Genomic DNA, 25,000 nt, shown 5'->3' with positions numbered 1-25,000 from the left:
CCAGAAACAATCCTCGCGTGGTTTCGTAATGATGTGAACTCCAGCCTGAGTCGCTGGGATACTTGCGATTGGAATGACCACATTAGACAAGTTTTTTCTTTGCAAGAGCTCTCCGGGGTTTTTATCAAATTGGATGTGTGTATTAACATTGCACATGCATATCAGACATGCTTGAAGATGCCAAAAATTTCGTTTTATAGTGAGATTACAATTCTTTTTTTACTGACTTTGGGGGACTTATTTTATATATATATATATATATATTTATTTTTTTTTAATGAATAAATAATGTAATATATAAAATTGTATATAAAAATAAATAAATAAATATAAAAATAAAATAAATAAGAGCAACATAAATAAATAAGTAGTATAATATAATAATTACTAAAAGTATTGTTATAATTATTAATAATTTTATTACTATAATTATTAAAATTAAAAGTAATTGTAGTGCACTTTCACTGAAAACTAAGAAACTATGAAAAAAGAAAGCAACACTATAGACATTTAAACTAACTTATCATTATTGTTGGAAATCAATGTCATAATTGAAATGTATTTGATGCTCTAATAATAATATTAATAATAATAAATATTATTATAATTAAAGCTAAAAATGTGAAAATATGCAAATTATTAATATTATATATATATATATATATATATATATATATATATATATATGATTTGCTAATTAATTATATTACTAAAAATGATAATAATAAAATGTATGTTAAATATTATGTTGATTTTTAAACTGAACGTATATATTAATTGTAATAATAATAATAACAGTAATAATAATGATAATAATAATTATTATTATTACAAAAAAATACAGTTGCTTGAATCATCAACATGAAATAAAAATAGTTATTTGTTTTGCATTAATTGTCCCTTGTCGTTTCATGCCAGAAATTGCGGACAATAAGACCAGATATTTTTTGGCAAAATGTAATTATTTTATGGCCCAATGCAAGTCCGTCGGGTTAAATATCCATGAGGTGAAAATCATATATTTTATTACTTATAAAGGTGAAAGAACATCTCTCAACGAGACACATGGTTTGAAGGATCTTTTGTGTAGTTCAGTCGATTCAGGACTAATTATGCATCACTATTTTAGAGCCCTGTCCTCTCCTCTCCATTCAAAACACCAATGAATATTGTTTTTTATAAATAAAAAAAATCCCATTACAGAAGTTAAATATGCCACAAATGTTGTTTCATATTGCAAATGCACAGACATTTTAATCAGTGTGTTAATATGTTACTTAACATTAACATGGAATCTACAAAAAAGCATAAATTGTCATTCCTGCTATGAAAAAAAACATCCACTAAACAGCAGTCCAGTGTGTGTGTGTGTGTGTGTGTGTGTGTTCATACCCATGTAAGTCACCTGAGTCTCAAACAAACGATACTTTCAGACGAAGGAAACAGTATTTTATTACTAGGTAAACATTTGTCAGAGCGCTGCAACACAAAACACATGGGCTGACATTCATGAACTTGCTATGTGTACTGTGCAGGTGTGAGAAAGTGGGGAAAACGGGAAGCACATTAGACTGGTAACCGCGACTGTGATGCATTACTAACTAAACCCATCAGACTGAGACACTAGTAATCACTACACACTACACATAACCCTTGTTCAGCTCAGATTCTGGGAACAGACTGATGAAGGGGTTATGTTGAGCCTAACTAGACTCTTAATTCAACTTAAAAAAAGACAAAAAAATCAATGCTTCTCACACATAACAAACAGACAAACAAATAGATTATTTTCTTCAAAATTAAATAACATTTTTAAAAATTGATATTCTCACAAATTATTATTAATTGTAAAAGTTATGTTAATTCATATTGTTTATTTATAAAAAAAAATTCACATCAAATATTAAATTTTACAGTAGTGTGCTAGTGTTCTTTCAAACAGTATACATTTTTTATTAAAGTAAAATTATGTAGGAATTAGTTTGTGTTTAAATATTATTATTAAATGTTAATATTTAATAATTAATAGTTTTAACTGATATTCATATTTTACGAATATATAAAAGGTTAGCATTATTAAGTAATATTAATATTTAAAAAGGTTATGTTCAATAATAATAATAATAATAATTTAACAATTAATCAGGGGTGTAACGGTACATGTATTCGTACCGGACCGTTTTGGTACAGGGCTTTCGGTACGGTGCACGTGTGTACCGAATGACCGAATGCAATATTTTGTTTGCTGAACGAATGCGGAATGGCGGAAAATTTTCTGTGTTTCCAAACGAACATATTAAGTGGCGGAAGTCTCCACGTTCAGCGCAAATCCCGCCCTGCAGCTGATTCTAAGGCCGGTGTAGTGCCGAATTCTGACCCCCGCCAGATTATTACTCCCATAGTATTGGTAGGTTTAGGGCTAGGGGTGGGGTTAGGATTAGGCAATCAGGTAGCGACTTGAACAAGGGGGGTAGTAATTCTGCAGGGGGTCGAAATTGGGCACAACACCGGCGACACACTGGATGCGTGGTGCAAGCGTCTCAGCCACGTGGCGTGTCCGTTTTTAATTCAGCTCCCATGTTAATAGGTTAGAGCTTGCAGACTGCTTGCGTGAGACGTGCATCTCAGGCGCGGCCTGAGCCGCGAAGAAAACGCGTGCATGCTAGAAATAGAACCGACGCCTATTTTTCACGTGACACGCGAGCATGTTGGAAGCGCTTCCAGGCAAAATAGGAAAGTATGTTTATATGTAATTTTGTACAAAAATACATATTAATTCATGACATTTTGATGTTTGAAAGTCTATAGGTTGACATAAATTCAGATATAAATGTAATTAAAAACATAAATAAATAATTATCCATTTTCAAATATTGCACCTGTCAAACATAGTCTATTTTGCCGTCAATACTGTTGATGGTGTCCTTTATCAGTAGGCTTTATATGTATGCTTAACATGAAGTATAGATATTGTTGTCATGAAGACAAGATCTTGGTCTGTCGGCGGTCTCCCTCTATGCGCGAAGCAGCCGCCACGCTACTGACACGCAGCAGAAACGCCACCGGTGACACACTGGCTGCGTATCAGTAGCATGGCGGCTGTTCGTGTTTTCTGTATCTTTACACACCAGAATCGTGCCTGACGCGGCGCAGGCGCGCTGCTGCTACTGTAGGTGACATAGAGGGAGGGCGCCAACAGACCAGGATCTTGTCATCTTCATATTAAGCATATATATAAAGCCGACTGATAAAGGACACCATCAACAGTATTGACGGCAAAATAGACTATGTTTGACAGGTGCAATATGCCAGTGTGTCACCGGCCTAAGGTTTTCAAAAGGCATCACGCGAGTGTGAACATCACTACAACTAGGAAAAAAACGATTGTAATTCAAACGCAGCTCCCGTCGGCATTTAAACAGACCTTTGCTCTTAATTCCGATCGGTCCAACGCAATAACGAAATCTGAGCAGGTCTAAAAACTGAAACTGTTGATGCTGCACTTTACACTTTGGAAAAAGTTATATATATATTTTAAATATAAGCAGGCCTACAAGCTGAGATTGGTAATGCTGCACTGTAATCATAGTTATTTATTTATATTTTTCATTATATTTTATTATATGATATTGGTTTGAGACTGAGAGTATTTTATTTAGTGGTGAACTTTGCAGCAGTATTTTATTTCTTATTCTTTTTTATTTTATATATATTTTATTAAAAAGTATTTTAAAAAAGTGTAAACAAATTGTTAAAAAAAGTTTATAGTAATAAACAACCTGCAGTTTAATGTTTGCATTTCTTTCCCTTACTGTACCGAAAATGAACCGAACCGTGACTTTAAAACCGAGGTATGTACCGAACCGTGATTTTTGCGTACCGTTACACCCCTAAAAAAAAAAAAAAAAAAAAAAATATATATATATATATATATATATATATACAAATAATTTTAATAAATAAACAATAATATATTAGGAATTAAAGTAACAAATCTAAAACAAACAGTCAATATTTAGGTTACAATTAAATGTTGTTTATTAATATCATACTAATATTCAAATATTAGTTTTGATTAATATAAATTAAAATAATAACAATAATATTAAATATATAATATTTCTGCAATGTTAATATTCAATAATATTAATATTTCAATCATTTAACAACTTATTTGCACGTTGCAGTTCTCTAACGTTGGTTAATTTTTCACATGACATGCAGGTAAAGAATTAAAAACACTAGTAATTATTATGGGATTGCTTCCCAGTGAAACTCCACGCACATCAACATAGAAAATGCCTCGAGTAGAAGTTACATTTTAGCAAAGGCATAAATGTCATAAATATAAACGCAAATGCCCTCAGAGATTAGAACATGACATAACAAAATACTGTACATCAAGGAATCAAACTCACAACCCTAAATGAGAAAATGCTTTGAGAAGACTGTCACAGATATTTCCAACAAATAAAAAACCGATGGAAATTAAAATCAACCCAACAGAAGCTTTACTTCTGCAGTATTTTGTGATTTGCAGTGGATGCTGAGCAAGACGTGAGTCTGAAGGTGGAGTTCAGATGAGTCTGTGCTGCAGTGTTTGATTGGACGCATGACCTTTGACCCCAGGATGCATTTCCCTGCTGTCCGTGACACAACTAGTCTGTATGATTAGGAAGCGCTTCCCATGAAAACAGTGCTCAGCCTCGGACAGAAAACCACTCGACTTCCTCCTGCTTCACGTCTATCTGAGAGTGTTTGTGAAGACAAGCAGACAGTGACTAGGCAAAACAAACATGCAACTAAACGTCTGAATTTTATCTGCGATCACCGACATAACGAGCTTGAGCGAGAAGCTAGACATGGATTTATATCAATCCGTACCTCTCCTTCCAACATCTGAGGCCAAAGCATTTACCAATTTATGAAAATATCTTTGAATTAAACAAACATTTATGCAGGAATTATAGTGTTAAAACATTTACATTTGGTAAAAATAATTATAAAAATAATAATAATATTTATTGAATATATTAGTATTCAATAATATTTATATTTTAATCCTTTAACAACACATTTACATGTACACAGCTCTCTAATTTAGTTTTATTTTCATATGACACACAGGTAAACAATTGTTTAAAAAAATATATTTTTTTGTTTGTATTATGAATTTGAACTAGCAGTCAAGGACAAACACTATAAATAAATATCAGATAATAAACTCAAACGTTAAAAAAAACTATAAACAAACTAACTGAAATACAATAAGACTAAATAATATCAAATTACTCAAACTGAAATATAAATATAAATAAAAAACATATAAAAATATTTATTATAAATATAAAAATAAAGGCAAATTTGCTCAAAATGAACTAAAATTAAAATTAAGTTTTAAATACTATATTAACATGAAATTAAATAATATTAAATTAATATTGCATGTTTTTAGTTCTCTAATGTTGGTAAATGGTCTCATGACACATAGTTAAACAATTAAAACATTAATCATTTTAGTAAGTTTTATTTTGATTGATTTTTTTATGTGCTTGGTTTCCGTTCAAACAGTTTAAAATAATAAAATAAAAAATAATACAATAATATTAAAAAAAAATGTATAAAAGCAATGTTCATTTGAAATAGTTTTAAAATGAAGTATGGTTTATAAGTTTTATATTACTAAAATTGTAACTTTTAAATATAACTTCATATACTATTACATAATACTATTTAAAATTAACACTGCTTTTAACATTTATTAATTTTTAAATTAAACAATATTTGCGTGTTTACAGTTCACTAATGTTGGCCAATGGTCATGAAACAGTTTAAAAGTTTTTATTAATATATTAGAAATGTAAAATAATTATATTAAATAGTATTAAAATGAAGTAATATTAATATAGAAGTTCATATTTCAATAATAATATTTAATAATGTTAGTGGGAACAACAGTTTAAAGTTTTTTTTTATTATATTATACACAAAATAATATTAAACTGTATAAAAATTTCAGTAATAATCATAAAGTAATATTAATAGTTAATAATTTAACAACAAAATTGCATGTTTATGGTAAAATAATTTTCATGTTACATTTTTATGATTTAATTCATTATTAGACTAAAGGAACCCCATCATAAAATAATTAGATGTTGCTAAATAACAACAAACTTGTGCACAAAAAGACCAAAAGCAAATAAGAATGTTAAAATCTAACTGAGATGACACTTAGATAACTTTTTGACACTATATCTTTGAATGAGCACCAATTATGAACTCGCCAGCCCAAGTTTGGAGAACCCTGCTTTAATGCAAAATAATTCAGCGGTGTACAGAACCTCAATTCCTCTCATCTCATGTGTTGTCGTTTACACATGCTATCCGACTGGGACGATGATTTACGTCACTCTCACTGTCGGCTTGTCCAACATCGTCTCTTCCTAAACCACAGATATCTGAAGCACATTGTGCTGCAACAATAACGTAATGGCAAACAGATCCGCAGCCGATCACAACAGAAGTGTACAGCGTTTCCACATCGAAGCGTTTGAGGATTTATGCTGACTGAACCTCTCCGTCCAAGAGGTTTTAATCTGGCAGCAATAAAACTAATATTAACATGAAATATGAGGGATTACGATGGTATTTATCAAACTCTTTCCAACAGAATAGAAACAATAAAGGCCTTGAATCAGAGGGGCAGCGTTTAACATACGATCCACGACTCAAATAACAGTGTGCTTATGAAACGCAAACACTGACGAGTTCAGCCGGCCAAAAGCATCTCCTGAGATTGGGCTTTGAGAAGAACGCCACTTTACTGCTGACATTGTTAAATCATGATGTAAACGGCACAAAAATAACGGCTGCGTTCAGAATGAAATATGTTCCTATTATTAACTGAATCCTATGCAGCAAATACTGTATAACGACTAATAATCAAAAGTAAAACAATAGCATTTCATATTGTCATCAACAGTGTTGTTAATATTACCTAAAAAGCTTTAATTACAAAATTTTCCTCAATCAATCAATCAATAAAATATTTAATAGTGGAAGTAGTTTTAAGTTCTAAAATTACTAAAACCTAAATAAAAAATAAGCTGGATATATATTAAAAATATATAATAAATATGACAAAACATAAAAATGAAAATGATAGAATTAAAAAAAAAGTAAAACTTCCATAAAAATAAAAGTTGACTCAAAATATTAATAAATACCCTAATAATATATAAATAATATTCAAATATCACTGGTTGTGTCACATGACCTCATTACATTGAATATGACTGGAATCCAGTCATTTAATAGTGCTAATTAAATAGTTGTTGTACATTGGCATATTAAATTGTTTTTAAATGTAAAATTGTTTGATTATAATATAAAAATTAAGGTATGGAGTTTTCATATTCCAATCAATTAATTAATCAAAATAGAGATGTTAAACACTTTCCAGATCATTCATAAAGTTGAGCACATTCCACATTCTCTGAATTATACTGCACTGTAAACAAATCTGTTATGTCAATCAAAATGCACATACTGTGCCCAGCATGCCCAGTATACATACTACATCCGGCAGAGAGTAAGAGTATGATGTTAGTGGTGTGTAATGATCAGGCTCTCACATTTGGGTCTCTGGATGCAGGTGTGCTGGTTGTCGGACAGGAGAAATCCGTCACGGCACCGACACTCGTAACTCCCCATCATGTTAACACAGACCTGCTGGCATCCGCCGTTTCCTTCTCCGCACTCGTCAACATCTGATGGAGACACAAATAAACAGATGAGTAAAAAACATTGCCATATTATAAAAATTGTGGGATTACAAGTATGCCTGTTAATTATGTATACATCTACACTGTACAACACCGCTACCATTCACTGTTTAGGGCTGTAAGATTTGGTTCTGAAAGAAGTCTCTAAAGTATGAAGGCTTGTTTCGACCATGGGATAAAAAAGATACAAAAACAGCAACTTTTAATCTTACAAATTCATCTTACAATTCTGACTTTACATCTCGCATTGCTGACTTTACATCTGACAATTATGACCTTATATTATAATTTAGACTTTACATCTTACATCCCACAAATCTGACTTTACTCCTAACAATTCTCACTTTATTTATCACAATTTAGACTTTATGGGCCCTATCATACACCCAGCGCAATGCGACGCAAGGCGCAGTGCAAGTGTGTGTTCTCTATTTTCAGTCCGTCACTGTTCGCATTTTACCATCCAGCACCACGTCGTTTATTAGCAAATCCATTTGTGCCCATTTGTGCGCCCATGGGCGTGCTGGTCTAAAAAAAGAGGTGTGTTCAGGCGCATTGCTATTTTAAGGAGCTGAAAATAGACTGCGCCATAGACCAACTCAAAGCTGGTCTAAAGTCTAAAGTCAATGGCGCAATTTTTTTTTGTTATTTAAAGAGCGTGTTGGTAGAAAATGCGCCTCTGGGTGGGTCCACAGTGCGTGTTGACTTTGCTTATTACACACAGGGATGCGCATCACACAAACATGCCAAATTAAAAAAAAAGGATTACAGGATAAAAGAATATTATTGTGTAGGCTACATAAATATAAAAATGTAATGATGGATAGTCATTGCGTGTATTAGAATTAGGCTACCTATTTGAAATTCATGACATGACTTATAATGTTGAATGAAATTGGCTAATTAATTGAACAATCGTGCCAATACACACACATATATATTAACTGACTCATCGCATGGAGCTATTTGAAAGCCTGCATCCAACGCAGACGACTGAAAGATTGACTGGCTACTTAACAGGTAATTTCAGCAAAACATCACTCGTTGAACTCCTCAGTTTAATCAGTGTGTTTAATAAGTCAGTGTATTTTATAATGTTACATATTACGTATTACGCGGACACAATCACTGTTACTTCATCCCACGCCTTCTTCACCTCAGGAAGCTTTGCTGTATTCCTGCTTGTCCCGTAGATGATCTGCACGCGCGCTTTAGTCTCGTGTATGAGCAGATCGGTTTCTTCGCTTGAGAAGCGTTCAACTCTTCCACCAACAAATTCCAACATGTAAATAGTGATCCGCCCTGACGCGAGCGCATCTCGCTCTTAAAGGGAATGGGAGATGACACACTGATTGGTTTATTGAACTTTACGCCCATTAGTGGATTTGGACACGCCCTGAGTGCACCTGCACCGTGCGAATTACACTTAGTGTTTAGATCGTTAAAATAGGGTCCAATGACTTGCAATTTTGATTATATATTTTAATTTAGACTTTATATCTTACATCTCGCAATTCCGCAATTTATATCTTACATCTCGCAATTCAAATCACTTCTCACATTTCTGACTTTACATCTAACAATTCTGACTTTACATCTAACAATTCTGACTTTACATCTAACACTTCTGACTTTACGTCTAACACTTCTGACTTTAGGTCTCTCAATTCTGACTTTACATCTAACAATTCTGACTAAACATCTAACAATTCTAACTTTACATATAACAATTCTGACTTTACATCTAACAATTCTAACTTTACATCTAACAATTCTGACTAAACATCTAACAATTCTGACTTTACATCTAGCAATTCTGACTTTACATCTAACAATTCTGACTTTACATCTAACAATTCTGACTTTACATCTAACAATTTTGACTTTAGGTCTCTCAATTCTGACATCACATATAACAATTCTGACTTTAGATCTCAATTCTGACTTCACATATAACAATTCTGACTTTACATCTAGCAATTCTGACTTTACATCTAACAATTCTGACTTTACATCTAGCAATTCTGACTTTACATCTAACAATTCTGACTTTACATCTAACAATTCTGACTTTATATCTAACAATTCTGACTTTACATCTAACAATTATGACTACATCTAACAATTCTGACTTTACATCTAACAATTTTGACTTTACTTCTAACATTTCTGACTTTACATCTAACAATTCTGACTTTACATCTCTCAATTCTGACTTTACTTCTAACATTTCTGACTTTACGTCTCTCAATTCTGACTTTACATCTAACAATTCTCACTTTACATCTAACAATTTTGACTTTATTCTAACATTTCTGACTTTACGTCTCTCAATTCTGACTTTACATATAACAATTCTTATTTTACATATAACAATTCTGACTTTAGGTCTCTCAATTCTGACTTTACATCTAACACTTCTGACTTTACATCTAACACTTCTGACTTTACATCTAACAATTCTGACTTTAAGTCTCTAAATTCTGACTTTACATCTAACAATTCTGACTTTAGGTCTCTTAATTCTGACTTTACATCTAACAATTCTGACTTTAGGTCTCTCAATTCTGACTTTACATCTAACAATTCTGACTTTACATATAACAATTCTGACTTTAGGTCTCTCAATTCTGAGTTTACATCTAACAATTCTGACTTTACGTTTACAATTCTGACTTTACATCTAACAATTCTGACTTTACATTTACAATTCTGACTTTACATCTAACAATTCTGACTTTACGTTTACAATTTTGGCTTTACATCTCTCATTTCTGACTTCACATCTAATAATTCTGACTTTACATATAACAATTCTGACTTTACATCTAACAGTTCTGACTTTACATCTAACAGTTCTGACTTTACATATAAAAATTCTGACTTTACATCTAACAATTCTGACTTTACGTTTACAATTCTGAATTTAGATCTCTCATTTCTGACTTTACATCTAACAATTTTGACTTTACGTACATCTAACAATTCTGACTTTAGGTCTCTCAATTCTGACTTTACATCTAACACATCTGACCTTACATCTAACAATTCTGACTTTAAGTATCTCAATTCTGACTTTACATCTAACAATTCTGACTTTAGGTCTCTCAATTCTGACTACATCTAACAATTCGGACTTTACATATAGCAATTCGGACTTTACATCTCTCATTTCTGACTTTACATCTCTCATTTCTGACTTTACATATAACAATTCTGACTGTACATCTAACAATTCTAACTTCAGGTCTCATAATTGTAACTACATTTAACAATTCTGACTTTACATCTAACAATTCTGACTTTACGTCTGACAATTCTGACTTTACATCTAACAATTCTGACTTTACGTCTGACAATTCTGACTTTACATCTAATAATTCTGACTTTACATTTTAGACTTTATTTCTAACAATTCTGACTTTACTTTATAATTTAGTCTCTATGTCGAACAATTCTGACTTTGTTATAATTTAGTCTTTATATCTAACTATTCTGATTTTACATCTCGCAATTCAAGGTAAATGTTGTAATGTTGTATATATATATATATATTTGTCAAAAATTTAATTAATATACTGTCATTGCACACCTTTCTGATGCGCTCCATAATGTACACACATTGTTAAGTCTTTTAAGTTTAACCATAACTTGATTGATGATAAAACATTTTTTTTAAAATAGAAAATGTGCATTGAGTACCACGGTGGTGTAACAGTTTTTTTTTTTTTTTTGGTGTATCAATATTTTTTCAACACTAGAAACTTCAAAAGAACAGTATTTATATGGAATAGAAATTATTTGTAACTTTATGTCACTTTCGATCAATGTAGTGTATCTTTGGTGTATAAAAATATGAATTTCTTATGAAAAACTGAAATATACGTACATTATAACTAATATTTTAACTATAACAATTCAAAGCATTTATTGAAACAAAACTGCAAAAATTGCTTGTTCAGAAATCATCACAACTACAAATTTGATTGTGTTGTTACTCATTTCCCATGCAAAGGGAGCAGCCAATCATTTGCATATAGAAGGTAGAGTGAAAAATTGTCACTTTTGTGCACAAATCTTAATAAAAAGCAAATTTTAGGGCATAATATCATGAATCTGAACATCCCATCCCCGCTGTTTGTTTTTCTTCCTCAGTCTAAACAGTCCACAGCTACATTTCTCATGTTTTTGCTCACATTATCACAGCTCTGATGTCCATTCGTGATGTTGACATGTGACTCGCCTCAGAAACAGATGCCGTTAGATCATTAATCAGTACATACTGGTGATTTCATGCAGTTTCTCATTCTGCCAGTCTGTGTGAGTTTTCACTTTGTACGCTCTGGCTTACAATTACTGTGGACCTGCTTGTGAGAACTTGCATCAGCTCAGTTGGTGTTGATGTTGTTGACAACTCTGCTTTGCAATGAAACAGCTTAATAAACATACTAAGTAATGTCTTAAAATGCAGAGAGGATAGCATGAGGGTTAGGGGACAGAACATATCATTAGTTCAGTATAAAAAAAAGTCAAATAGTCAATGCAAAGTCTCACCGTGATAGATAAACAAAGCCGCTTGTGTTGATAGACTCATCGTCTTTTGGGATTTATGGATCGTTACACAAACTGATCGTTCAACGCCTGATTAAAAGCCAATACATTTTAACCTGCAGTATGCTGTTAAGTGACATCAGGGCCTTTCCTGAACTCAGACTGATCTTAAATAAACATGACGTCTGAATTATTTGCTTATATTCAGAGATTAGTCTGTCTTTGATTGATGCAGATTTTAAGCCTATTTTAAAACTGTCCTGTGGTTACTATGATATCACCAAATATTATATTTAGTTACTACTGTAAAATCATAATACATTAATCCTGGATATTCTTTAAATAATGTCAGACTCTGCTGAATCCTCCTGTGATTTTGTTTTATTTTCCGATGACTGTGGTGGATAATACTAGGCTATAGGAGTCTTATTCTGGTAACAGTATCTGTATATAGTGTTTTGGGAAACTATAGTTACAATGTTATTTATTTATTAAAGTTTTGTTGTTGTAAATGAATGTACAGTATTGCACTGAAAGACATTTTTGAAGATAATAGACAAATAATAAATAAATGTAATACAATACAATATAACATTATTTTAATATTATAAATACTAATATTAATTTGTTTCTCAAAAGTTTATTCTGCCGATCTATTACGATAAATAAAAAAATAATTAATTCAATAACAATAAAACTTAATATAAACAAAAAACAAACAAACATATTATACGTAGATTATGTCTGTCTGTCTCAGTCTAATGCATGAGAGACTTTAGTATCAATGACAGCAGGTGTTGAGTCGAGTTTAACCCACTTACCACTAAAACTCTGTCCTATGAGGGCACAAGCCGTCAAACTGACAAACGTGTGAGTGTTTGTTCTCATTCGAGACGTTTCTGTGTGTTGTCTGCCTCTCTGAGGATGAGACTGCAACCTGATCTCTCTCTCTCAGATACGTCTCATTAGAGTCAGCCTGCTGTATACACAAGCTCACGCTTAATAAACCCTCATGCGAAACTCATTTTCTGTCTATTTGTCCAATGCACTGAGGCCTTGGGATAAAGTTTCCAATCTAGGACATTTTCAGCCGAGCCGAGGGGGGAATATAACCATTTCCCAGCACCCATGTTCACTCTCTCTCGGTCTCTTTCTCTCTCTCTCTCACACACACACACACACACACACACACACACACACACACACACATACAAAGACAGACTCACATTCCCACCATTTAACAACTGTGACATGAAGTTATCAGCATCAAATTCTGTCCTTTCAGAAAGTGAAAATACCGTACAAAATGACAAAGTTAATCTAAGCATGCAGGATTCTGAACTAATCAGATCAGATGTTCAATGTTATTGTGGGCGTGGCTACCAAACATGTAAAAATTACAAAGGCCTGAAATGTATTCCATTGCAAGCATGCAAAGAAAATGCATTGTCATAACAGGAAATTTTATCAGTAAATCTTCAGCACTGAATTTTTGGGAGGAGCAAAAAAAATTATGTTTTTATACACAAGATATATATCAATATGTATGTGTTTGTGTGTGTTATTAACATTAAATTATGGAATAAATTCAAATTACTACTACTACTACTACTAATAAATTTATATAAAATTAATAACAAATCATAATAAATACAAAATAAACAAATTATTAATAGATTAATTAAAAAGGATATCATGTAATTAATTTGATCGAGCATTTCAACCGTAAGAGCTAATTATTTCCTTTTAAATTATTTGTTATTAATAAAATAACAAATAAATAAAATGATTTGAATTGTTATATTGAAATGTATCAAATAAATACATTAATTGAAATACAAAGCAATAAAATTAACATCACAATCATCATCATATTTATAAATAGTAAATAAATAAATTATTACAATAATTAAACAGCATATAATGTAATTAATTGGATTGAAAAATTCAAATAAAATAAAATAAAATGCTGGGTATTTAATATGTGCAGTGTAGGATTCTGAACCAATCAGATGTCATGTGGGTGTGGCTACAGAATGTAGCAGAGTTACAAAGGCCTGAAATGTATTCCATGTATTCCAAGTACAAAAGGAAAAATGCATTGTCATAATGTGCGGTTTTATTGTTGTAGCAGTAAAATCAGGGTAGTGGGGTCCCATCAAATTAATGTGTCAGGAAATCTGATCAGTTATTATAACTTTTTAAGGCAACAAATATGCTCTACAAAATCAGTAGCTGACATGAAAGAACACAGATGACAATTTTACAACAATTTACCAATGTGGAGAAAAAAATATGCACTTGCATTGCATTATAAATTGTGTATGGACAGATTTCAGAACACTATCTTTGCTACTGTTTCAATCGGCTCTAAGCGTTTGGAAAGCATTTCTGGTAACAGCCGTCTGTTTGCACAGAGCTTGCTTTAGTATCTTTGCATGTGCGAGAGCCTCGCGCTTCAAACCCCAAACACCTTGCTCCCTCAGCATAAACAAACCCATGATTTCCTGCCGCCGCTGAGTTTGGTGAAGCTGTGCCGGTCAGCGGACGGCGTTAGTGACATGTGTTCTGTGCAGATCGCGGCTCGCGTCCAAAGCAAATATTTGGAAAAGGAACAGGATTCTGGTTAAACCCGGAGCAGAGCTCATACTATTTGCACTTAAAACATTTCTTAAAAAAACCTCCTGAGAGGATTCCTGTGCTGAAGAATTCTCTCTCTCTCTCTCTCTCTCTCTCTCTCTCTCTCTCTCTTTACTTCTCTCATTCCTCTTCTTTTATTTTTTCCCTTTTCTCTCTCTTTCCTTTCTCTGTGACTCACTGTTCAAGATGAGATTATGAGGTTACTTCTCAATCTTCCAGCATTACTTTTTTTATGGATTTTTATTTAAGATACTTTGGAGAATGTTATTTTAGCACATCCATCTATCTATCTATCTATCTATCTATCTATCTATCTATCTATCTATCTATAATATGCTTTGTGTTTGTGTATATATATATATATACACACACAAAGTTGCATATTATTAAAATATAGAAATATGCACAAATATATTAATGCAATTTATATATTATTATTAAACATATATTTAGTATTATTTATTATTATAATTAACTATAATTCATTGTTCAGGTTTTAAAGTGAAAATAAAATGTCATCACAAAAGCCACCTTAAACTTGCACTTGTATTCCTCTTTTTTAGTCTATAATGTGTAAATGGTTCAATACATTAATTGCAATTAAATCCACAAATATTATCCCGTTTTCATTCGATGAACAATTTTGAATTTGTTTCTCATTGTTCTCCCCCCAAAATAAATGTAAATTAACAATAAAATATTTAATAAATAATAATACTGACTAAATTAATAAAGAATATTAACAAAATAAATAAACAATTGATAGCTAAAACATAAAATAAGCTAGTAAAATACATGAAAAGAAGAGCAACTGCAATTCAATATGCCAATATCAAATTTTAAATGCATAAAAAAGTGTGTTAAAATCAATGTTAAACCTGTGCACAAAATCAAAATCAACACGGTCTTCATCCATCAGCATTCCCCACAACATCACACCGTTACCAACAGAAAACAAGACAAATACTCAAATCAAGTACATACTGTACAGTACCATACAAGTGTTTTATTGAATACTAATTAGAAATGTGAGCAAGTTCAAATGTCATTTACAATCTGAGCTCTACAGGGAAACGAAGATAAGATCCAAAGCAAAATCCACACAAAAGTGTCTTTTCTGCATAGATTACAAGATTTTCGACTTTCCTTCCCACTCAAAACACCATGGAAACAAAGCAACCGGTTATTTTTAGCCTTCAAACAAAAAAACACACTAAACTTGGAGCAAAAGTGACTTAGTATCCTAAAGAGAGCTCGGGAGGAGGAGAGAGACTGAGAGTCGACAGATTGAAGATACTGCAGAAGTGGGTTGTTTATTTAACCACAGTTCACCTGCGTAAAGCGTTCATTTGTGAAGAACAGAACGCAGAGTTAGAAAAGAGTAAGTGAAGGGTGTATGAGAGATAACAGAGAGTCTGGGATAGGGTGAGCAGATAAACAGCGGTACACAGCTGCACAAATCATCCACGGCTAAACATGAGACTTGAGCTAAATGGGTTGGAACAAAGCAGGCGTGTGTGTGACCAGATGAAGCAAGAGCAATTCAGAGCAATCCCAGGATTGATATATATATATATATATATATATATATATATATTCAATATTGATGACTGGAAAAGCATGCTATCATATAAACAACATATAAGGTACTCTCAGGGGAAAATAAACGGCTATATGTGGTCTAATGTAAAATACTAAAATATTACATTGCTAATTTCACTGTATAACATTATTTTTAGTATTCCTATTCGTAATAGAATATTCCATTGATGGAAATGTTTATTTTTAGTATATATAATTTTAATACTAATTAGTAAAAAATACTATCATATACAGAACATCTAAAGTATTGTCAGAAAAAAATTTAATTTATTTAATATTAATATAAAATATGAAAAAAATGTTATTCCAAATTAAACTTTATAATAATGCATTCAATAGTACTAATAATAATATTAGAATATTACTTTTTTTTCACACACACACACACATAGACACAGACACACAAATATGAAGAGTTGATTTGCAAAAAATGATAAATGGCAAAAAAAAAAAAAAAATTATATATATATATATATATATATATATATATATATAGCAGTGCGTTCATAATATATTATTAAAAATACTAAAATTTAATTTTAATTAAGTAAATTAACTGTATTTGTTTAAATTACTATAACTTTGTCAAAACAACACAACTGCAGTTTGATTGATATTAGTTGGAATGCACAAAAAAAAAGAAAAACGTGATTTCTGAGAAGAGAAAAAAAAAAAGAGTTATCGGTTTTGCAAATCAACTCTTCATATGTAATTAAAAGTAACATTCATTGAATAGTAAATTTAATGAACATTATTGATCTGTATGATCCCAACTGATTAAACTGTATTATACAATTTTAAATGTTCACATTTTGTGACAACATAAATAATTGAATCATTCATTCTGCATTTTGATAATAAAAAAAGAGCAAAATTTGTTTTTTCTCAAATTCAGCTGTCATTCAGATATATAAAAATCATACTGCTTCGAGCTCTGCCAGAGAAAACTTCAATATTCGAAAATGTGTTTAAAAAAAGGGCAGAAAGGACCTTTAAACATCTACGTAGGCCTGAAATAGCAGTGTTCTGCACAAGTAGAATCCACATATCCCACACAAACACTCAGCAATTTCACATCTTCATTGGGCTGATTGTTCGACGCGCCGGACATCTGTTTTGAGTTAAAGCGGCGAGGTCAGTATAAGACTGTAACCCGATGTAAATCTCCCACACAAACGCACCGTACACACACATTCCCCTCAGACTGATTCAACTGACCTGGAACGGCTGGGAATATGAGCCACCGAATGTCAAAAACGTGAGCTCACACGATCTGAAAATACAATTAATTCCCCAGAACCGTGTGCTCAGCAGTCACAGCCCGAATCTGACGGATTTATCGCCGTCTTCTATCGGTTAACCGCACAAACCGCTTGGTTTTGATACGGAGGATAGAGTGACACGTTCTGGGCCTCAGTCGTGGTCGGTGTGGAGTTTGATTAGACACCGTCAACCGTTCTAAGTTTGGTTCCAGCAACAATCTTTGCTTGTCTTGAGTGGGATGAAGTCCTGAGAGGACACAGATCCTCACACATGCTTTATCTGTTCGTCCCAAACGTAAAGTAGCGATGGCTTACCCAGGCAGTTGTGTCCGTCGTGAGCCAAGCGAAAGCCGTCGTAGCACGTGCATCTGTAGTTTCCGGGGATGTTCATGCACTCGTGAACGCATCCTCCATTATATTCACTGGCACACTCATCGATATCTGCAAGAACAATCACATTCAAAATTAAAGCGCTGATATCATAGATAGCTGTTACTCTTTTGAAACCAAAAGATTTAGGGGCTTCATATTTTTATTTAGGAAGGATGCAATAAATCGATCAAAAGTGACAGTAAAGGCATTTAGAATGTTACAAAACATTCATATTTCAAATAAATGATGTTCTTTTGTACTTTGTATTCATCAAAGAATCCTGAAAAGTAAAATGCATCACAGTTTCCAATATATATATATATAAAGCAGTACAACTGTTTTCAACATAATAATGTTAGAATGTTATGTTATATAAAGAAATGTTCCTTGAGCAGCCGATCAGTGTATTAGAATGATTTCCGAAGGATCATGTGACACTGAAGACTAGAGAAATGATACTGAAAATACAGCTTTGATCAGAGAAATAAATTACATTTTACAATATCTTCACAGAGAAAACTTTTATTTTAAATTGTAATAATATTTTACAATTTAACTGATTTCACTTTTTTTTTTTACCAAGTAAATTCAGCTTTGGTGAGCGTAAGACACAAAATCTTACCAACTACAAACATTTGAATGATGGCGTGTATACATTAATATTTATACAGATAGATGGACAGATAGATAGATATACAGTTTTGCATATCAACACCTAATCAGTATTCAACAACTTTTGTGAAGACTTTAGCCAATAACAACAGAGGTCATTTACATCATCTTAAAGGTACAGTATCAAAAGAGACTGTTTATTTCTCAGCTCCTTGAAAAATGTTTTTTTTTTTTTTTTTTTTTTTTTTGCTGATGAAAACTTTACTAACATTTTGATTTGGTTTCAAAAAGAGCAGAAAATCACCCATTTGAAATACATCTGCTCAAACATCTTTTATTTGTTCCTAATGAATTTATTTAGCTCAATACGAGCTTCTGTGTGCCGGTAACTGCTGTGATTATAGTGAATTATGCCTCATGTTTGGATGGCGAGAGCAGCTGAATAAACATCTCCGAGCCGGAGAGAGAAGTGGATGTCTGTGGAGGGGGACGCAGGCCATCCCCTCTCATTTGATGCCCAATTGAGCACTAATTACCCAGACTCCTCTGCTCTGCTTTGTAGTCGTCTGGGCTCAGTGAGTATGGAGAGAGCCGCTCGCTGTCTGGAGTACAGTGCTTTATTTGTCTTTATTCCTGAATGCTTTTTATCCCACCTCCAACACAGAACAAAGTCTTTGCACTTTTGATTTTTATTTCGGTTCTGCACAAGCTTCACTCCGTCGAATTACAAGATATTTTACCTCGGCTAATGCGTCTCCATACGAGTCCGAGCGATCTACGGCACAGGCAATTTCGAGAAGTGGAGAAAAAAAGGGTTTTGCACTATTCATTATGGTGGTGTTGTTTACGGGTCATTCGTTTCAAGCCGAGGAGATTGCAGATGTGGAAAAAAAACGTTCATTCTGCATCCAAGAGACATAATAAATAGCCTATTAAGACTGGGATGATGGACTTTACTGTGTACATATTGATTGAACGATGCAAAAATGAACCTGCAAACATCTAGAACTTTCTTGCATGGATGGACTTTGCTGAAAAGACCAACAATTGATAAAGGCTGGTTTAGGATTTACATCATTTAACTTGTAATCTGTCAGTGATATACCTCATATGCAATGAAATTTATAATTTTATAATAATATTTTAAGATAAAATGCAATATTTGCACTTTTAATGAAATGTCTTTGTGCAGGTTTTTATTATTGACAGACAAAATGCAATATTTATACATTGAATATGTGTATAATATTCATTTGTCATAGGACAATTCATATGTAATCCAAATAAGCTAAAAGCATAATGCTCAAGTATTCTATTAAAATAAGAAATAATATTATAAAATTGTATTTGTTTATATTTTTAATGTATACTATTAAGGGACAAAATTTCATCGTCCTGCAGTATGGTAAATAAATGTACATTTATTTAATTTAAGAAAACTGAAAAGAAACAAGAAGCAAGTGATTGTGACCTTAAAATATATTTTTTATATATTTTATAATATTATAAAATAGTATATATACCTTGCACAATATTTTGATGTATTTATAAAAATAATTTTAATACAAACCTCTATAACAAAATGGAATATTTGTATATGGAATATGAATATGTGTGAAAAAGTCGTCACAGCAGAACAACTTTAACAAAATGCAAATAATCTAGAAGCAGGAAATGGTAAGCAAAAATATTCCATTAAAATATTAATATCATAAAATATCATATATAGGATATCTTTTATACTATTTTCGATTGAGACAAAATGCAAATATTTATAAAATTAAAATGTGAAAAATTCATTAATCACACCACGTGAGAATTTAACCAAACTGCAAATGAGCTAAAAGCAATAAGAATGATGTATTTAATTACATAGTTATTGTATTTAGATACAAGTATACACAACCAGTCAAAAGTTGTTAACATATTTGACCGCATTTATGTTCCTCATGATCTTAAAAACCTTTTGATCTAAAGCTTTATACATAAATGCATAAAATTAGTTTTGAAAATCTATAAGTGGTGCCTAACTATAAATATAAAAAGAAGTAAAGACATTAAACCCTTGCTGGTTAAGCTAGTTAAGAAGTGTGACCAGCCAAACAGGCAAGCGCTGCTTTCTCAAGGCTCAGGCCTGTTATTTACCCCAAACCCACGTTATTTGTAGCAAAAAGCTATCAAGAGTTTTGCAATAGCTTTCAGAGGATTAGGATCCGGTTCTGCTGCTTGTCTTTTTGCACGTGGTGAAGTATATTTGAACAGTGATGCTCATATCTCCCCAGCGCACATTTGTGTTTCCTCACCATATCAAGGGCTTTACGCCACTGATCCCGGTTCAGTCAGGAGTGATGTTTTAACACAGCGCAAACATTCCAGAACTCACTCACTTTCCAATGTTTTGCCTGGGCTTACAATGTTTGTATCCAGAAAGGATCACATTGGCTAAGTGTGTCCAAGAGCAGCATACACCTCTCCAAATACAATTGAGCTGCAAAAACTTCCCCTAAAGGCAAACGGCCACGAGAAAACAAGACATGACCACATCTTTGTGCAGTATGGTTAGACTAGCATCTTTGTGCTGGAAACCACTAACACTCATGAATTAACTGTTCTAAAGAAACAAAATGCTACATGAATGTAATAATGAATGTATGATGCACGTAAGAGATACATTTTCTCTACAGTGTAGACAGCCTCAGCGATTATAACAAGGTTTTTTTGTTTTTGTTTTATTGTGCTTAAACTCATGCAGGACAGATGATGGCAAATGACATCATAGTTGGGCAGACTGCCTTCAATATAAGCTGTTTTAAACTAACAAGAAAGTTTTGAGTTCTGAAACTTACAGGATGTTTTTATAATGACCTCTTATATGTCAAGATTTTGGTTTCTCAGTTCATGACCCCTGTAAATATTTGACATAAAAGACAAAGACGATATCTATATATATATTAATGAGGTAATTATAAAAATTGGCCTTTTGAAGGTAAAAATGCCCCTTGAAATCAATTCCAGAAATAGAAATAGAAAAACTAATTTCTGCCCCTGCATTGACATGATTGGGATGTGCTGTAATTACCAGTCCAAGTTCAAGTTATCGGTAACGTGTAAGATATTTCATGCTCTATTTCACATCCAAATGGTAAAGAATTGAGTCTGTCATCTTTTTAATCTTGCATTTGAACACCTATTTCCTTTCCCTCAGGTAAGTCTGAAAAGGAGGCCAAGGAACTGCAGAAATAAGACATGGAGAAGAAGACCTTGAAGTGTCTGCACACACACACACACACACACAATCACACACACACACACACACACACACACATAAGTATCGACCAGAGTGATCTTATTATAGACTACATGGCAAAAACAAACATTTCTTAATCAGTAATCCTGTCTTGTTTCCAAGAAAAAATATCTGACCATGCTTAAACAAGATACATATATTTGAGAAGCATAAGATATTAAGATTTGAATCACGTGTATTTTACTTTCCCCACTGGCAAATTGTTTTCTTATGGTTTAAACCCACAAGTTTGGCTAGATTTGTGCTTGGAAAAAAAGAGAAACAGTTTGCTAGTGGGGTAAGAAATATAAAAAATTAATCCAAAATACTGGATTAGTACTTTCAATCATTTTATAAAATTCAAATTAATTACACGATATGCCATTTAATTCAACGAATTAAGTTAAGTAATTAAGATCATTCATTATTGTGGCAGACAAAACCTGGAGTTGAGTTTAACAATCTAATTGAAGTAGATTTGTTTTGCCTTCCGTTTAATACTTAACTGCACTAAATGAACTTCTTAAATTGATAAACATATTAAATATATATGCTGCTATGCAGTTTGATCTCAGATACATTTATCTTATTTTAAATCTATGCAATATTAAAGTGTGTAGCCTGGAAATTGTTTTTAATTGGATTATGTATATTGGTAGTTTAAAATGCCTGTTGCTGGTTTTTGCATATTAATGCTGCAAAAATACACTTGGTTTCCCTTTTAAATTAAGTTTTTTTCCCTTTTTTTTATTTTTTATCATGGATTCACAATTTTGCTACATTTTTCAGAAAACAAGACTCAATATCTGAAGTTATTTTGATTCTAAAGTAAATGTATCTTGATAAATGTATTAAGCAAGGGTCATTTTTGCCATTTTATCTTATATTTTAAACTTGTGGGGCATTTTTGCTCATTTTTGCCAAAAGCCCCAGTAATTTACAACCTTGATTTTAGCATTAGACGTTAATTTTCAAAGATAAATACACAAAAACAGTATTTATTACAATAACATAAGAAGTAATTCAGTAACATCAATCAAGAGTTTGTATTCTGACCTCATTTTCCTGGATTTTTCTTAGTAAGTGTTTCTCACCTTCACAGTGCTTCCCATCGCCTTTGTATCCTGATTTGCAGATGCATTTGTAAGACTTGAGGGTGTTCTGACAGATGGCATCCATACTGCAGCTGTCCAGGGCCTCTGCGCACTCGTCCACATCTGCTGAGAGAAAGGAAATCAAGAGTCTTCAAGTCGCTATTTGGAGAAAAACCGACACATGTTTTCACCTCAGGCGAGTAAATAGAAACAGTCAAGCGAAAAGCTGCTGATCCAGCATGGCAGAGCAAACTCATTTCACAATTCCACCCAAAACCTGGTCATAGGAAGAGAGATGACAAATGAGCAGAGCTGATCCCAGTACAGACATGATTGTGAGGCCTTCAGCATCTCATATTGCTGTGACCTCTGGGACCGAAGCCAAACTCAACATTAGGATCCTTCAGCAGCGCTCTGGCATTTCCTGCTGCTGCGTATCGCTTTAGCCTGACAACAAAACACATTCTGTCCTGATAAAGGTCAATGAGGTTGTCATTGTTACTCCAACGAAGGAGTACCATCCGCTAATACTCTTCTTCATCAGAATGTATAAGACTCTAAACCATGATGGTCTTCAAAGTAATGTTCACGAACAACTCAACATGATGCTGAGGGGATGTGGGTGGTTGCTAAAGCGTTGCTAAAATGTTTTAAATGGTTGCCCAGGGTTTTGCTATGCAATTGTTAAGGAGTTTTTGGTGGTTGGCCAGGTGTTGCTGTGCAGCTGCTAAGGTGTTCTGAGTGGTTGCTAGCGAGCTTTGGATGTTATTAAGTGGTTTCTTACAGGTCCAAGTCATACCAGCCATATATCAAATTATGCAGTAAATTCTAAGAGCTCTTTGGCAAGAACAGTATGTGTTGAACATGAGGGTGTGTTGTGCAAAATCAAAATAACTACAAAACTGTTTGGCCTCGGCTGTTATTCCACACGGTTTGAACAGTCAAATCTGTCTTCACAGTACAGTTCTGTCTCAATGCTGTGAGGAAACAGATGCCCATCAAAGCAGCAGACTACAGCTTATTACAGGGTTAGAGCTCCAGCAACCCCGAGCCAGTTTCCACAGAGTCTCCTCAATGCTGCTGGTAAAAAACGGCAACCGTTTAATTTTAGCACTTGTCGGCCAGCACTCAAACCAACATCTAATGAAGCTGAAACCTTAGTTTTCACTCTAGAATCCACAGACGTCCTTCACTTCTTTAGAAATGCAGGAATCTCTGCATGCAATGTTGGACGTTCTTTATGGTGGCATTAGCCATCAAATTACTTACATGCTGTTTACAGTACAAAGCTTTTAGGAGTTTAGTACGGCACCCGAAGTGCTTGTTCATTACTGAAGTGTCCCCGCTGCGGAGAAAAGAAGATGAATTGGTCTTTTTTCTTAAGAGCCCTTATACTATAAAACACACCATTCGTCAGATCTCACGCTGAGGCCAGTGAAAGGAAGGAAAATGATGCATTCAACAACATTTAAAATCAGAAACCTATTTGTCTGAATGCCCAGTCACGGAGACCCAAAAATGTTATTTCGGTCATCATTTACTCAACCTCAAGCTCATTCCAAATGGCTTTCTAATTTCTACATAACACAAAATGACAAATTAGGATGCATCTTCACACAGTTATTTTCACTGGTGTCAATCGCAAATGCTAATTTATTCAAACGCTGTTTGAATCACTGTTTTTCAATGGAAAGCTTATAAAGACTGTATTTGCTACATTTGTGTAAGCAGTACACATCAAAACATGAAGAATAAAAACGCAGTACATACCAGATCCGTCGTAATAACGAGTCA

At 33.0% G+C, this 25,000-nt stretch overlaps 2 protein-coding genes across 8 annotated transcripts in view; one reads left to right on the top strand and one right to left on the bottom strand.

The window, feature by feature from the left end:
• The window catches only part of LOC132118538 (peptidase inhibitor 16), a 157,288-nt gene that overhangs the window by 71,109 nt on the left and 61,179 nt on the right, over positions 1-25,000 (top strand). The window lies entirely within an intron of this gene.
• scube3 (signal peptide, CUB domain, EGF-like 3) overlaps positions 1-25,000 on the bottom strand; it is a 99,311-nt gene that overhangs the window by 44,470 nt on the left and 29,841 nt on the right. For 5 of the 7 annotated variants that reach the window (XM_059528440.1, XM_059528434.1, XM_059528436.1 and 2 more), the window contains exons 2-4: positions 23,207-23,332; positions 18,158-18,283; positions 7,638-7,772 (exon numbers count right to left, since the gene is read on the bottom strand). In XM_059528440.1, coding sequence (XP_059384423.1) covers positions 7,638-7,772; positions 18,158-18,283; positions 23,207-23,291 — 346 coding nt within the window. In that variant the 5' untranslated portion in view covers positions 23,292-23,332. The remainder of the gene's footprint in view (positions 1-7,637; positions 7,773-18,157; positions 18,284-23,206; positions 23,333-25,000) is intronic. The other 2 variants (XM_059528439.1, XM_059528435.1) reach the window with 1 other exon arrangement.

This window comes from Carassius carassius, chromosome 37 (genome assembly GCF_963082965.1).
Source record: "Carassius carassius chromosome 37, fCarCar2.1, whole genome shotgun sequence".
NCBI lineage: Eukaryota > Metazoa > Chordata > Actinopteri > Cypriniformes > Cyprinidae > Carassius > Carassius carassius.
The sequence above is the reverse complement of the archived record's forward strand: the minus strand, read 5'-3'. Positions and strand labels throughout refer to the sequence as shown.